The following is a 17065-nucleotide window of genomic DNA, read 5'->3' on the forward strand; positions in this document are numbered from 1 at the left end:
TCACAGTTAAGTTCCTGTCGTGACTCAGTGGTTAATGAAAATGACTAGTATCCTCGAGGATGTGGGTTAGATCTCTGGCCTTGCTCAGTGGGTTAAGGATCCAGTGTTGCCATGAACTGTAGTGTAGGTCACAGACAAGGCTCATTTCTGGCATGGCTGTGCCTATGGCATGGGCCTGCAGCTTCAGGAATCAACCCCTGGCACCTCCATATGCCATAGGTCATTAAGGAACGAGTGTTGTCACTGCTGTGGGGAACTTTCATATGCTGTGAGTGAGACCAAAAAAAGAAAAAAAAAAAAAGAACAAAGCAAACAATGGAAAAGCAGGAGTATTACTCAGCCATAAAAAAGAACAAAATAATGCCATTTGCAGCAACATGGATGGAACTAGAGATTCTCATACTAAGTGAAGTCAGAAAGAGAAAGACAAATATCATATGATATCACTTATATCTAGAATCTAATGTATGGCACAAATGAACATTTCCACAGAAAAGAAACTCATGGACTTGGAGAGGAGACTTGTGGTTGCCAATGGGGAGGGGGAGGGAGTAGGATGGACTGGGAATCTGGAGTTAATAGATGCAAATTATCGCCTTTGGAATGGATAAGCAATGAGATCCTGCTGTATAGCACTGGAAACTATGATGGAGGATAGTGTTAGAAAAAGAATGTATATATGTATGTGTGACTGGATCACTTTGCTGTATAGTAGAAAATTGACAGAACACTGTAAACAAGCTATAATGGAAAATATAAAAATCATTAAAAAAAAAAAAAAAAAAAAAGCAGAGGGAGGGAGTGGATCCTGAATAGCCAAGACAGAGTAATGCTTTCACAACAGAAATTCTTAAAAGGAGTATTAACTTACTAAAACACTTTTCATTTCTACTCAATCTTCAACCAAAATTATCAACATTCTGTTCCCTGACTTCCGCCCCTGGAATCGTTCAGGCAAAGGTCATGAACAGCTCCCAGACTGCCACATTGGAGTAATTTTCTCGAAATGTTCTACAGCTTTTTTTTTTTTTGCTTTTTAGGGCCACACCCATGGCACCCACAGTTCACACCAATGGCCAGGCATCAAACATGCATCCTTCTCATGGATACTGGTCAGATTCATTTCTGCTGTGCAACAGCAGGAACTCCTCTGTAGCATTGTATACTGCTGGCTTCTTGCTCCTTGAAGATCCTTCCTCCCTGGGTTCTCCTGTTCTCTCTCCTTAAGCCCCTCCTACCCAATCTCCTTTGTCAGCTACTTTTCCTTCACATACTCTGTCAAAATTGCTGAATGCTAAGTTTTGTCATTAGTCTTCCCCTCCTTCCTCCCCCTCCCCTTCCTTTCCCTCACTGTTCCCCTTTTTTCTTACTCAATACTCTTATATCAGAAAGACTGTATTTGTACTTCATCTTAATATAGGATCTCTGAATGGGCTTCATATGGAGCTTCTTAAATTATAAGAAAAATGATGTGTATACATGCATTCCCCCCCCACCCCCGGGATAGCATTTAAAGCTTTTATCAGAAGTTTAAAACATCAGTCATGTTGGTGTCCCCTATTTAGTTTAGATCCTTCTGAGTTTCTTTCTTTCTTTTTTTTTTTTTTTTTCCTTTGCTTTTTAGGACCACATTCATGGCATATGGAGGTTCCCAGGCTAGGGGTCAGAGCTATAGCCACCAGCCTATGTCAGAGCCACAGCAAGGAGAAATCCAAGCCATGTCTGCAACCTACACCACATCTCACCGCAACACGGGATCCTTGACCTGCTGAGCGAGGCTAGGGATAGAACCTGAAATCTCATAGTTCCTAGTGGGATTCGTTTCCGCTGAGCCACATCGGGAACTCCAGATCCTTCTCAGTTTCAAAGCCATACGTCCAACTGTCCAGTTGACATCTTCACCAAAAATCACCACCAACCTCCAACTCAATAATGGCAAAAGCTGAAATCATTATTTCCCCCTCCCAGAAACTGCTCCTCTTCCTTTATATCTTATGTCCATGAAATGTGTCACCATCCTCCTCATTACCCAAATCAGAAAGTCCAGCTTCACCTTGACCCTTCTCCTCCATCACTCCTCGTAGCCAATCACTCATCCAAATCCTATCCATTCTACCTTTTTAACATCTCTCCCAGATGCCTCCATTGAATTTTCACTTATTCAACTGAGATCTCCTAACTCTCAGCTAAACTGTTAAAATAACTTCCAAAAATTTCCCTCTACATTCAGCATCTCTCTCTTCTCCAATCTATTTCTTGGATTATGTCATTCCCTAGCTTAAAACTTTAATGATCAGATTAACATTTTGTAAAAATTATTCTTTTTTTTTTTTTTATCTTTTCTAGGGCTGCTCCCACGGCATATGGAGGGTCCCAGGCTAGGGGTCGAATCGGAGCTGTAGCTGCCAGCCTACACCACAGCCACAGCAACGCAGGATCCAAGCCACATCTGCGACCTACACCACAGCTCATGGGCAACGCCAGATCCTTAACCCACTGAGCAAGGCCAGGGATCCAACTCGCAACCTCATGGTTCCTAGTCAGATTCATTAACCACTGAGCCATGATGGGAACTCCTGTAAAAATTATTCTGATAGTAGTTCAAGAAAATACAAACTCTTCACCATGACATACAAAGTCCTTTATGATCACCCAAAAAATTTTAATTGAGGGTGTATTCCAGGCACTGTGAAATATACTGGAGATACAGTGATGAACAAGAGGAACAGATTTCCTGCCTCTAAGATTTACAGTCCACAAATGTGATGAGTACTGCAAAGGAGAAAAACGAGTGCCTAAAGGAGTAAGAGGATGGGAGTGTCATAACTTAAGTCTGAAAACAACGGTAGACCTCAACTTCCCGTGTTGCACTTCTTTTTTTTTTAATGGCCACACCCACAGCATGTGGAAGTTCACAGGCCAGGGATAGAACCCATGCCTCCACAGCAACCAGAGCCAATGAAGTCATATTCTTTTTTTTTTTTGGTCTTTTTTGTCCTTTTAGGGCCGCACCCACCGTGTATGGAAGTTCCCTGGCTAGGGGTCGAATCAGAGCTGTAGCTGCCAGCCTACACCACAGCCACAGCAACACCAGATCCAAGCCATGTCTGTGACCTACACCACAGCTCACAGCAACGCAGGATCCTAAACCCACTGAGTGAGGCTGGGGATCCAACCAGCAACCTTATTGTTCCTAGTCGGATTCGTTTCTGCTGTGCCATGACGGGAACTCCACAAGTCAGATTCTTAATCAACTGTCCACAGCAGGAACTCCTGCATTGCACTTCTAATAGTCATCAACAGATATGGTTCCAGATACACAACCAACAACTTTTGGGTTAGTGCCATTCTTCTTATCCCTATTTTATAGATATGGAAACTGAGGTCCTAGACAGGTTAAGCAACTGGTAGACTTGGAACTCCATCCCAGGCTCATCTGAAACCCAGTCCCCTTAACCCTTTAGGAGCTTGTGCTTCTCCTTATACTCAGGAATCCTGTGGAGCTATACCAATCTCTGTAGACATGCCAGCCGACTTCACTCCAAGTCTTTATTCATGCTGCTCTTTTTGCCTGAAATGCCAATTTCCCTCAAAAACCTTCCTGCTGATCACGCAATTAAAGTGTTCTCTCTTCCACATGGACTCTTCCTCCGGGGAAGAATTAGCCACTACTGCCTTCTTTGTGCATACACAGAGCTTCACAAACACTTGTAGAGTCCCTATAGCACTTCAGATACTTCTCTTGTAGTCTCCCTCTGAGAAACTATAAATCCCCAGGGATGATAACTGATCAACCTCTGTAATCTCAGAATCTGTGCTGTAGCTGTCATTGCAAAGTTAGGGAAGAGAAGAAGGGAGGGAGCAAAGAAAAGGATACGGCAGAAAAGAATAAGCAAGCATGAAGACAAACACTCCAATATAAGATATGCCAAGACCATCTGTCCTTCTTTTAAAAAGGTGCATTTTACCTCTCACAGTACAATTAACCCATACCACCTCCACAACGTTCAATTTGAGGATTGTTCGATAAGTGTTTCATGAAACCCAGGAGAATGTTTCCCACTCTTTCGCAGTCCTCCTGCGCTCTCCCTCCTCTTTCCTGTCTATCCCATCCACTCTGCAGCTGACAGTTCCTTCCTCCATGTGAAGGTCACTGACAGAAAATGGGTCAAGAAGAAAATACAACCTTGAAGAAGGAAAAATAAAGTGAACGCCTTGTACCATATCGGGTGGGAGAAAGAAACTTTGGTAAAAATGAACAACAGAACATGCTGAGTGATAGCCACCTTTCACCTCAGAAACCACAGAAAGCCCGGAAGGCACGCTTTCTGCTTTAGGTGTCCCAGACAAGCACCTGTAGGGCTGTAGCATGGAGCCTGAAGTTTTCAGATGCTACGCTGGATTTTGCAAGATGAAAATAAATCACTTGCGAAGTAGCACTAGAATGGCTGCTTTGTTGGTTTCTATTGTCCATCGTAACCAGACATCTCATCCAGGAACCTGTGGAGGAGGGGCTGCTGCAGGAACATATGGGGCAGGGGAGGATGGGAATGGGAGAGGAGCAATTAACTCTACTCAGGAGCAAAATAAAACAGAAATTAAAACTGTGAAGTGGTTTTTATATGACTCTGGAGTGGAAAGGGGTGTGGGTCCACTTGTGCCAGCCCCTGCCTCCACTCTACCTGCCCACTTCTGTCTGCTGCTCACTTCCTGGGCTTTTTCAAGGCTTTTCCAAATGAATCCTGTCTCTGATGTCCAGCAACCTGCTGAGGGCGGGATATGGCCAAGCTGAGCCATTTGACTTTCTGTCTGAGACCTAGACTGATGTGAGAATAAACAAAGTGGGGGTAGGGGTGGGGAGGGTATGGGTATGTATGTTTCAGCAGGGGGGATGTAGAGGAAGGAAATTAGCAGTGTCACCACTTCCTAACCATTGCACCTCCAACTTTTCTGGAAAGGAGCCCTGGACCCTGGGCTGCTAGGCTCACAGACCAACCCAGGTCCAGTGAGTCCCTGAGGGGCCCAAGCTAACATGAGCTACTGCAGCCCAGCATAGCTCCCATAACACTGGGGTGAAGGTAAAGTGTTGGTGCTCAACTCACCCTGACCCTTTCCCTCCTCTCCAACTTTTCTGCATTCCTTCCCACCTTTCAGTGGTATCTCCTCCTCCCAGAGCCCGTTTCTCTCCCACTGCCTGTGTTTCTTTAACAGACGATGCAAATCACATGATTGAATTCATACTAAGTTAGTAGCTCCTGCGGATTACAGATCCCAGGGGCATATGCATTTTGAATTTTGAAAAGAAACATAGATGGAGATAATTTTGGGATGAGGGACACCTCTAATGATCTGAAGATTGAAATGACTACTTTCTGTAGGCAGACCTGGCTGGATGGAGAAGGGTCTGGGCCAAGCAGGAGAGTGAGCAGTTCTGAAGCAGAACAAGAGATTCCTTGAGGAAGGTTCTCCCGCTTGAGTCTCATTCCCAGGGTCACATTGTCTTGTTCATGGCACTAGGTGGATCCAAACCCAAGAGGTGGGGGCTCATTTGTCAGAGTTCAGATTCAGGAATCAGATGATGTTTCCCGAGAAGGAAACTGGTGAGTAATAGGCTGGGGGTTGGGGGAAAGGCTGTTTACTTCCTCTGTTCAAGTCAGTGAGGTCCCTTTAGAGCTCTGGATAGCTGTGGTGACGGGTTCACGCTAATGCACAGCATGTGGCAGCTGCTGTCACCAACGGCTCTGCTGCTTCTGGGTAAGTCAGAATTACCCTGGCTGGGAGAGGAGCTCAAGATGCCCTGGGTTCAGCAAAGATCCCTTTTCAGGCCAGGGATGAGACCCCTACCAAGGAATAGAAGCCCTGACCGTGTCTATAGACCTAAATTTAGCTCCTAGGACAAAGCTTTGAGGGTTAGAGATGCAGAGGATGCTGGCTCTGATATGGGCATAATCAGGAGGTGAAGGGAGATAGGAGGTCCTTGTTACATCACTCCTCTGGGTCTCAGTTTTCTTATCTGTACATTGCAGATTATGGACTACATGGTTCCTACGGTCTGTCTCTTCCGTTCTCACATTCCAGTGTTCCCCTCTAAGGCTTTTAATTTCTACCCTTTCCAGGGGACTTGGGTTGAGGCTGTTTCTATGGCTTGATTCAGGGATAGTCGATTTGTACCCTTAATTGGAAAGTTTAAAACAGGACTGAGGAGTAAGGGAATGGTGTTGAAAACAGAGGTTTGGGTTATAAAACAGAGGATGGAGTAGTAAGCACAGACATCAGAGACCAAAGGGCAGACAAAGGGAAAGATGTCCACTATATTTATCTTGATTCTTGGGAACACTGGCCTCCCAGGGCAGAGGAGGGCAGAGGAGTTGAAACTCACTATACGTTCCAGCCACCCCAATTTCTATCGCTGCTCAATATTTGTTTCACTCTTTTTTTCTTACAGTTTCAGCTGGCACACACGCTGGTAAGTTTGCTTCATGGTCTTGGATTGATCAAATGAGTATGTAAATATATAATCGCAACAGGGTGTTGAGAAATGTTTTTTGCGCGGGAAACTGCTGATGCAGTTATTAGCGAGAGCAGTTCCCCCAAAACAGTGGGGCCTGGTCCTATGCTTCCCTAACCAATTTTCCACAAGATAAAGAGAGGCCAAGTGTCTCCAGCCAAGATGCTCAGACTGAGTCCCATCCTAAGGCTGAGTTGTCAATTCTGGGTTTGTGATGGGCTTTGATCCTCCCCAGGAATGCCAATGCAGGGCCTGCTCATTTCCCTGCCCTTACCTATATTCTCTTGACTCCTCAGAAGATCCCCCGAAGTCTGTGGTGATCCTAGACCCTCCATGGGACCGGTTGCTTGAGAAGGATTCTGTGACTCTGAAGTGCCAGGGGGCCTACCCTCCTGGAGACGATTCCACAGAGTGGAGGTGGAATGGGACCCTCATCTCAAACAAGGCCTCCAGCTACTCAATCACAGATGCTACAGTTGGGAACAGTGGAGAATACACGTGTAAGACAGGCCTCTCTGCACAGAGTGACCCATTGCGACTAGAAGTCTACAAGGGTGAGTAGGTGAAGGGGAAGGGGGAAATTACCAATAAAGGGTGAAACAAGAGGCCCTGAAAGATTTGGGAAGAGCCAGAAGATGTTCTTGGGGGTAAAAATTAAGATGAGATGATCTGTAGCTCCAATGAATGATATCAGAATTGCAGTCCTAGCTACAAGTAGGCCTGAGGTAAAATGTCAAAACAGGGTACATACTAGATACAAGGCTGTTGCACCATACAATTCCAGGAAGCAACATTCACAGGGAATACATATGGCATGAATGGTGTCATCTGAAGGTTAAGGCATGACATAGATGCTTGATAACAGTTATTGAATAAATTAATAAATCCACTTTGAGGACCTATCTCCTCACTCTCATACACTCAATGCCCTAAGCAACCCCCCAAGCCATTCTTGCGTTTTGTTTTGTTTGTTTTGTTTTGTTTTGTTTCTTTGGGCCGCATATGGAGGTTCCCATGCTAGGGATCAAATCAGAGCTGTAGCTGCCAGCCTACGCCAGAGCCACAGCAATGCAGGATCCGAGCGGCATCTGAGACCTACACCACAGCTCACCACAACAACGGATCCTTAACCCACTGAACAAGGCCAGGGATTGAACCTGCATCCTCATGGATGCTAGTCAGATTTGTTAACCACTGAGCCACAATGGGAACTCCCCCTCACCCCCATCCCCCAAGTCACTCTTAATCTAGCATCATATCTATCTCTTTCCGTCAATGCCATATTCACAGGTACACTTCAGCATAAATTTGGCAATATGATATCTCTCCTAATAGAGATATATACATGTTCAGCCTGCACATTCATTGTAAAATGAAAATCTTTGTGTATTAATAGAATCCAGGTATTAGATGCAAGTACAGGAAGTATTTTAGAGACAGACACTCTCCAGGAGTCCCTGTAATCACACCACATAGCCTGGTATGTGCAGTGCCATCTTGAAAGCCTGGTTCTACTTCCATGGCTGCTCTATCTGTACAGTGTATGTGGGTGGAACAAGCCTGGAGGGGAAGGAAAGCCTAATGAGGGTGGACCTACAACACAACTCCATAGAATTGGGCCTCTGAAACTGGTTTTCTTGGCCTCCTTTGCCTGACTGTGTCACTTAGCCATGGTTCTCACTCTACAGAGCTACAAAGTGGAACGTCTATCATTTAACTAGGTGAGAGATAGTCACCTCTGACCAAATAAAATCAGGAATCATCAATAGGAAGCAATAGAAAAATCGAGTCTAGAAGTTATTAGTTTTTCTTAAACTTGGCTCCAGAAACTGACTTTAGAAGTCTAACCAGTGAGAACTGTACTAAACTGTGACCAAGGCCATTACTTTCACCAGGCAAACTCCTGATCATCCCATGGGACCCATTGCACTTGTTTCCTTTTCTGAGAAGCCATCCTTCCTTTTTTTGGGCAGAATTTCTTTGCTGTATTCTCTTTGGTCCTGCACGCTTTTGTTCTTTCCCTGTTGTAGCACATACTACATTGTATTGTAATTATTTCTAAGTATGTGTGTTTCTATGTCTAGGCCACAGATTCTTTGATGTTATGGATCATGTGTCTTAGTCATCTGGGTATCCCCAGTCTGCACAACACAGTGATGGCTCAATAAAATATCTGTTGAATGAATGTACATATAGATATTCATTGAGTTCATGACAGCCAGAATGGAGTAAGACTGTTCCCCCCAAAGCCACCAGAAAATTGTACATATTACATTATATAATATGTAATTATATATAATATATACATGTAACTCCTGTTAATATTTAAATACATGTTCCATGTTTAGTTTTTTTTCTTTTGGGTTTTTTTTTTTTTTTTGAGCATATATACTTTTTGAATTCTGTCTGGTTTTTTTTGGCAACCTGCAACTATAGAGTTCCCAAGCCAAAGATCTGAGCCACCGTTGCAGCCTATGCTACAGCTGCTGCAACTTAGAATCCTTAATCCACTGGGCAGGGCCGGCCAGGCTGGGGATCAAACCTATGTCCCAGGGCTCCAAAGCTGTTGCCAATCCCGTTGCACCACAGCAGAAACTCCTGTATTCTGTCTTTTTAATTTCACATTGTCCCATGAATGTTTTCTTGTGTCATTTTAAAATTTCTCTGTGTCTGGAGTCTGGTAACTTTGCAAGGGAATAGTGAAAACAAGTATCTTGGTGATATAAAATTTTGTCTGTTAAAGGCTATGCTCGGTAATGAAGATGGCCTGGTGGAGATGCTGTGGCCCTCAGAAACCACCAATTATGACCTGCTTTTCTTTCCCCTCCTTTATTTATTTATTTATTTATTTTTATTTTTTTTGGTCTTTTTGCCATTTTCTGGGGCCGCTCCCGCGGCATATGGAGGTTCCCAGGCTAGGAGTCGAATCGGAGCTATAGCCGTTGGCCTATGCTACAGCCACAGTGGGATCCGAGCCTCGTCTGCGACCTACACCACAGCTCATGGCAATGCCGGAGCCTTAACCCATTGAGCAAGGCCAGGGATCGAACCTGCAACCTCATGGTTCCTAGTTAGATTCGTTAACCACTGAGCCACGACAGGAACTCCCCTCCCTGACTTTTATATGTTCTCCTTCAGGATTTCTGCCACCACTCCTGTGGCCACTCAGTGACCTTCTTCCTGACTGGCTATGACAGCATTCCAACATTCCTACAAGTGTCTCTTCTGAAGTCTGACTCTCCTTTAATTGGGAAAATCATCATTTTTTTTAATTGAAGTATAGTTGATTTACAATGTTGTATTAATTTCTACCATAAAGCAAAGTGATTCAGTTGTATATATATAATTGAATATATATGTATGTATATATATGTATATATACATATATTTTTTAATATTCTTTTCCATTATGGTTTATCATAGGATATTGGATACAGTGCTGTACAGTAGGACCTTGTTCATCTATTTAATGTATAATAGCTTATATCTGCTAACCCCAACCTTTCATTCCATCCCTCCCTCAACCCCTCACCCTTAGCAACAACAAAGTCTATTCTCCTTGTCCTTGAGTCTGTTTGGTGTCTCATAGATAGGTTCATTTGTGTCATATTTTATTTTTTATTTATGGCTGCACCTGTGGCACGTGGGAGTTCACGGGCCAGGGATCAAACCCATGCCGCAGTAGCAACCCCAGCCACCACAGTGACAAGGCTGGATCCTTAACCTGATGCTCCACAAGGGAACTCCTGTGTCATATTTTAGGTTTCACATATAAGTGATATCATATGGTATTTGTCTTTTTCTTCCTTACTTCATTTAGCATGATAATCTCTAATTGCATCCATGTTGCTGCAAACATTCATTGTTTTTTATGGCTGAATAATATTCCATTGTATAGATGTACCACATCTTCTTTATCCATTCAACTGTTGATGGACCTTCAAGTTGTTTCTATGTCTTGGCTATTGTGACTAGTGCTGCCATGAACATAGGGGTGTATGTATCTTTTTGAGCAAATTATCATTTTTCTAATATAACTTTCACTCTTCGATCTAGAACTTATAGTGACTCCTTATTACCTGCCATAGCAAATCCAAGTGTAGCACTTAGGGATCCTGTAGATTGCTTCTCAACTGCCTCATCACTTAATCCCTCTGCTCTAACCTTCTTTTGTTCATGTGTTCGTCAGTCCCTCTCACTCAACAAAAGTTCTTGATGTGACTTGAATTTTCTTTCAGGGCCCAGTTGCCTTTTTCCCAAAGAAAGCTATGTAAGGAAAAGTCCCAGTCTGGCTTTTCATTATGCCCCAGGATCTAGGTAATAATCATCCCCTTTACAAGAGCTTCACACTGAATGTTGAGGCCTCCTGGACCTGTGGTCTCGTTGTGTCTTTCAGGCTGGCTGTTGCTCCAGGCTCCTCGGTGGGTGGTCCAGGAGGGGGAGTCCATTAGGCTGAGGTGCCACACCTGGAAGAACATTACAATACAAAAGGTCCAATATTTCCAGAATGGCATGGGGAAGAAGTTTTCTCATCAGAATTTTGAATACCACATTCCAAATGCAACACTCAAAGATGGTGGCTCCTACTTCTGCAGAGGAATTATCAAGAATTACAATTTGTCTTCGGAGGCTGTGAAAGTCACTGTTCAAGGTAAGAGGGTGCACCTAGAGTCCTCAGAGGCCTGTGGCGGGAGGGGGAAGTTTCATCCACACTGGCAAGATGAGTTGGGAGGACATTGTTGACCATTCCACAGACTTCTTTACATGGGCCATTCACTCTGCAGCGTGATAGCAGGTGCAGAAGCCACATTCCTCCCCCAAAAATATGTTTGTCCTTACCTCATTCAAACCATATCCACAATGTTATGTGTCTCTATTATACTGGCTCATCTTTACCTGCCCTCTTTTCCCCTCCAAGCCTCAAGTCTTAGCCAAGAGCCAGGCTCACAATAGCTCTTCACTTTCTCACAAAAAGAGCCTGGAACCTGAATTCTGGCTCTGCTGTTAATTACCTGCATGACCGTGGCCACTTAGTGTCTCTGAACCTCAATTTCCACTTCTGTAACAAAGACAAGCAGACATTTATTGGGTAGCTTTCAGGATTCTGGACACTGCTAGGTGCTTCTTTACATGTAACTAGTTTGATGATCATAGTAACCCCTCACAACAACATTAAGAGATAGGTAATATTGATTCTACTGATGAGTTAACTGAGGTGGAAAAAAGGGGGATAATTAATTTGTCACCAAGGTCATACTCAAGTTCAAAGCCTGTATATTTAATCAATAGATAAAATGAAATGCTTGGACAGGCGCCAATGTCCTGCGACAGAAATGAATCCCACTAAGTCACTTTAAAAACATTGCCAGTTTCTGTAGTGCCATCTTTCAGGGTCAGAGATCCCCTACTACAGTGCTCCTGCACTTCCCAATTTCATAAAACCTCCACCTGCAATCAGACTAAGATGTACATTGTAAGCAATTTACATGTAGTAAGACAGCAAGATAGACACACATCTTTTGAGACTTTAACAAAATAATGCCATAATTTGTATAAAAAATAACTTCATGACAATTTAAATTGAAAGTAAATACTCTCAAATAGGGAAAGAGAGAGCAAATAATAAAGCAAAGGGGGATACAATGCCAACAGTTAGATAATCTAGGTAACGGGGTTCCCATCGTGGCTCAGTGGTTAACGAATCCGACTAGGAACCATGAGGTTGCGGGTTCGGTCCCTGCCCTTGCTCAGTGGGTTAACGATCTGGCGTTGCCGTGAGCTGTGGTGTAGGTTGCAGACATGGCTCAGATCCCGCATTGCTGCGACTGTGGTGTAGGCTGGCAACTACAGCTCCGATTTGACCCCTAGCCTGGGACCATATGCCATGGGTGAAGCCCTAAAAAGCAAAAAGACCAAAAAAAAAAAAAAAAAAAAAAAAATTAAAAAACTGAGACTAGGAGTTCCCATCGTGGCTTAGTGGTTAACAAATCCGACTAGGAACCATGAGGTTGCGGGTTCCATCCCTGGCCTTGCTCAGTGGGTTAAGGATCCGGCGTTGCCGCGAGCTGTGGTGTAGGTTGCAGATGCGGCTCGGATCCCAAGTTGCTGTGGCTCTGGTGTAGGCTGGCGGTTACAGCTCTGATTCGACCTGGGAACATCCATATGCCTGGGAACCTCCATATGCCACAGAAGCGGCCCAAGAAATGGCAAAAAAAGACAAAAAAAAAAAAAAACAAAAACAAAAAAAACTGAGACTAAAAATCCACTCTAGGAGTTCTTTTTGTGGCATAGTGGATTCGGAATCCAGCATTGTCATTGCAGTGGCTTGGGTTGATGCTGTGGTGACTGTTTGATCTCTGGCAAGGGAATTTCCACATGCTGTGGGATCAGCCAAAAAAAAAAAAAAAAATCCATTCTAATGTTACCAGTTTATAGTCAGCAACATGGAATGATTTTAAAATAACAATATTAAGGGCTAAGAGGTTGAGAACAAACAAATTCTACCTCTTTCCATTTGGGGTTGTTAGTTATTGAGCCTCGATAAAGAAATATTATCAATTTTCTGCCAATAAGTAGCAAGTTTCAATGGTTCACTTTTTTTTAGATTTCCTTTAATGGGGTGGAAACAATGAGTACAATTTCGAAACACAAGGGACAGTTACTGAATTAAGAAAGTGTTTTCACACCAACTTAAACTTCGACAACTTTCATGATTTCACACAAAACCCAGCTACAACTTAACTTGTTCAACACTCTCAGTCACATACCTCAATCAAACATGAAAACACTTTTGCTCAGGTAGCACTGAGATCCAGACTCAGTGGAGGAAACAATGGCTTTCCATCAGACTTCCCAACTGTTCCTTAGACCCTGTCTCTTAGCAGTTGTCAAAAAGACTTTCCACTGATGACCTCACTGTTTATTGCAAATTTCTGCCTTAACAGATGTCATTTTATTCTCATCTCTCTGCTTCTCCTATTAGGTTCAAAAAGTCCATCACCTATCCTATCATTCTTTCTACCTTGGCACCAAATCATTTTCTGCCTGGTGATGGGATTCCTGTTTGCAGTGGACACGGGGCTGTATTTTTCTGTGCGGAAAGTACTTCGAAGCTCAAAGGAGGACTGGAGGAATGGCAAAGTCACATGGAGCCGGGACCCGCAGGACAAAGGAGGATAACAAAAGCAGCAGCATCACCACCACCACTGCTTTTATTATCCCATGGAGTAATAAAAGCAGCATCTCTGAACCTGTTTGTTGTTTTTTGTTTGTTGGTTTTGTTTCTTTAGGGCCATACCTGGGGCATATGGAGGTTTCCTGGCGAGGGGTCAAATCAGAGCTACAGTTGCTGGCCCACGCCACAGCCACAGCCACAGCCATACGGGATCTTAGTCACATCTTCGGACACACAGCTCATGGCAATGCCAGATCCTTAATGCACTGAGCGAGGTGAGGGATCGAACCTCCATCCTCATGGATACCAGTCAGATTCATTTTCGGTGAGCCACGACAGGAATTCCTGAACCTCTTTCTAAAATCACTACCCCATCATCCTCAACAGGCATCTCTGGGAGCAGCAGGAAAATTATACCTCTGTGTCTAGGCTGAGGGTCCTTTACCCAGCTCTGTTTTCTCTTGGTCTCCTATGGAAAAGAAAGGACTGTGATCTTCAAGTGCTAATACTGAAGCCCCAGTAAATAGCTGCATTACCAGGAATAGAAGTGTCAGATAAGTAAATAAGAGAAATTATTGTTGTGAGCCAGCTGGATAGTGGTCTGCACCTGTTGCTGAAAGGCTGGCTGCCTTCAAGCCACCCTAAAAGTCCTTCTAGGCAGACCGTGGGTATTCCTGGAGGTCTAAGGGAGACCACAGAATCAATGAAGGAGCTGGCTAAGAAAGAGCAGGGAAGTCCAGGATGGACCAGAGGAGACCTTCACCTGGGCTGTCTTCCTAGAACATCAGCCTAGAACATGATAGAGGTAAAAGAAAATCACAGAGGTGGTATAGAATTGACTTTTTCAAGGCAACCCCTGTCAGAATTGGGATGGTCTGCAAGTATATGTTAATGAGTATAAAATGGTCCAGGAAAGGGATGGGATTGGAGGATTTAGATAAAAAAGCACAAAATAAACCTACTGGAAAGAGAGAAACATTGCTGTCCCAGACTAAGCTCAGTGAAAAAAGATACCTCAGCGTCCAAACTGAGAAAGCATGACAAGAAAAAATTCAACCGCAACTGCACAGGAAGGAATGGGCAGGAGCCACAATAGTGAGAATTAGAGCGAGAAGGGGCAGGGACTATAAAACCAGCTTCTCTGTTTCAGTACCTTATTCAGCACAGCTTTCTTCACATCATCCATTAAACAAATGTTGGATAACCAATATTAAATGTACTAAATTCTACTGCGTTAAATTATGAAACTTTGAAATCCCTCAATATATCAGTTATAATGGAGTGGAAGTGGAGAAGGTGATCACTGCTACTGCTTTTGGAGGAAAGCTTTAGCTGTCTCTCTGTTTTAGAAGCTTTAAACAGCTTTCAACAACATTTCTTGATTCCAATACGGCATTTTACAAGATCTTGCATGCTACTGTTAGACAGAAGATAGAAAAACCATGGTGATAAAACTAGAATGATAAAAATCTTTTTCCTCCCATTGTCCAAAATTCTATCAGAGATTAGGTTGATGAGAAACCCCCTCTCAGCAACCATCTCACCACAACTCATATGAATTAGTCAGCTTGCTAATTCACCAAATCTTGCTGGGACAACTAGGCAAAACAGAACTTTCACAAGTAGTATGGGATAAGAAGGTGAATGGGAATTAGAAGCAGTCTTAGAGCATGCGGCAGGTATGAGAAGGCACAGCTGGAAAGAGGCAGGGTCTGGGCAGAGGTTTAGGGTCTACTTAATTGTGTCAGTTATGAGCTTCATGCCAACAAGAGTCAAGCTTGGTGTAGATTGGTATGAGATTCAGACATGAGACAAGGGCATTTTGGAAATATTGAACATTCAACTCACATTTATTTAGTATTTACAATGTGCTATGCTTGAGTTTAGGTGCTGAAGATTTCAAGGTGAACAGCACAGGGTCATTTCCTGGAGGAACTTTCATTCTAGTGAGGGGGAAAAAAAAAACAACAACACATAAATAAAAAGAGAATGGGAATTCTCTTCATGGCTCAGTGGTTAATGAACCCAAGTAGGATCCATGAGGGAGTGGGTTCCATCCCTGGCCTTGCTCAGTGGGTTAAGGATCCTGCGTTGCTGTGAGCTGTGGTGTAGGTCAAAAATGCAGATCAGATCCCACGACGCTGTGGCGTAGGCCTGCAGCTGTAGCTCTGAATCGACCCCTAGCCTGGGAACTTCCATATGCCGCACCTAAAAAGACAAAAAATAAAAAAGATAATGAAGAAAGAGCTGCAGAAAAAAGTCTTAATTTTTGGTGTTCTGGTAATGGATGAGTAGGAGTTGTGAGGCAAAAAAGGAAAAATGATGAACATCCATGGGCAAAGATTCAAAAGTCAGAGAAGAGAGGTAAAGTTGTTTGCCAGATCATGAAAGGCCTTCAAAGCTAAGGAGATTGTAGTTTACCCTGCTAGGGCTTGAGGAATTTTAAGCAGAACCTGTCTTGAAAGCTTCTCTGGCAGCTACTTGGAGGCTGGAAGAGAGAAGACAGTGAAAGACAGGAAACTGCCCAGAGGGCTAGATGGTTATTGCAGTAACTTAAGGGCTAAGTAATGAGGAAGTAAATGTCAGCAGGCTGAAGAGGAAGATGATTGTTCAAATATTTAGAAGGTTGGCTCTCCAAAAACCAGCAAGACATAACATGACCAAGGGCCCAAATTCTGGAACCGCCCGTCTCACAAGTTAGGAAGTACAAGTACAAAGGCCAGGCAGGTTGAGCAAAAAATTCCTTTTTGGATTATGAGTACTTTCTTTTATCGGTAAATACTTCCAAAGCATCCGTTTTCATGATGCGGTTTTTGTAGATCCTAAAGAAGAAGTTGTGTCACCAATTGCAGCCCTAACCAGGCAGATCAATTTTTTAAATGCGGAATGGACAATTGAGAACTTCACGGTGTTGGCCGGGTTTAAACAAAAACGGTTGTTTTTCCCGTCCCTGGGTGGGCTCGAACCACCAACCTTTCGGTTAACAGCCGAACGCGCTAACCGATTGCGCCACAGAGACAGGCGGCATATGTGTTTCCTGTTTAGTCAGTTCACTGAAGATTAAACTCCTAGTGTTCGCATTTCCAAAAAACTGGTTGAGGCTGGCATGAGAACCGGTGGAGGCAACACCTTCCAACGCATTAGAGAAAGGTTAGTAGCCCCGAGGAAAACGGGTCTTTTTCCCGTCCTAGAACCTGCTTAGATCTAGGACAGGACTCGGTTTCTACCCGGAAGACGTGAAAACGGAAGCAGCAGAGGATGAATGAACTGAGGTACTTTGGGAAACCCAAAATGAATGCTGTGGGTTCAGGAGTTCACTTGGTATTGCTCAAAGAAGTACATCGATACACTTTTTTGCTGAATTAGACAATTTATGCCTTCAG

The 17065-nt window shown here is 43.6% G+C and overlaps 1 protein-coding gene and 1 non-coding gene across 3 annotated transcripts; one reads left to right on the top strand and one right to left on the bottom strand.

The window, feature by feature from the left end:
- Window positions 1-5655: 5655 nt before the first annotated feature.
- Window positions 5656-13757, top strand: FCGR3A (Fc gamma receptor IIIa). 2 transcript variants are annotated; one of them, XM_021088724.2, is made up of 5 exons: window positions 5656-5754; window positions 6446-6466; window positions 6808-7062; window positions 10905-11159; window positions 13491-13757. In XM_021088724.2, the coding sequence occupies exons 1-5, from the start codon at window positions 5706-5708 to the stop codon at window positions 13685-13687; spliced, it is 777 nt and encodes a 258-aa protein (XP_020944383.1). In that variant the 5' UTR covers window positions 5656-5705; the 3' UTR covers window positions 13688-13757. The 2 variants fall into 2 exon arrangements, with proteins under 2 accessions (XP_020944383.1, NP_999556.1); NM_214391.2 differs by having other exon boundaries at window positions 5694-5754; window positions 6805-7062.
- Window positions 13758-16627: 2870 nt separating this feature from the next.
- Window positions 16628-16701, bottom strand: TRNAN-GUU (transfer RNA asparagine (anticodon GUU)). The gene has a single exon. It is a non-coding gene; the product is annotated as a tRNA-Asn (tRNA).
- Window positions 16702-17065: the final 364 nt, after the last annotated feature.

This window comes from Sus scrofa, chromosome 4, assembly GCF_054392235.1.
Source record: "Sus scrofa isolate SSC_HxYL_T2T_F1_AM1 chromosome 4, Sscrofa_HxYL_maternal_Yorkshire_Landrace_v2.0, whole genome shotgun sequence".
NCBI lineage: Eukaryota > Metazoa > Chordata > Mammalia > Artiodactyla > Suidae > Sus > Sus scrofa.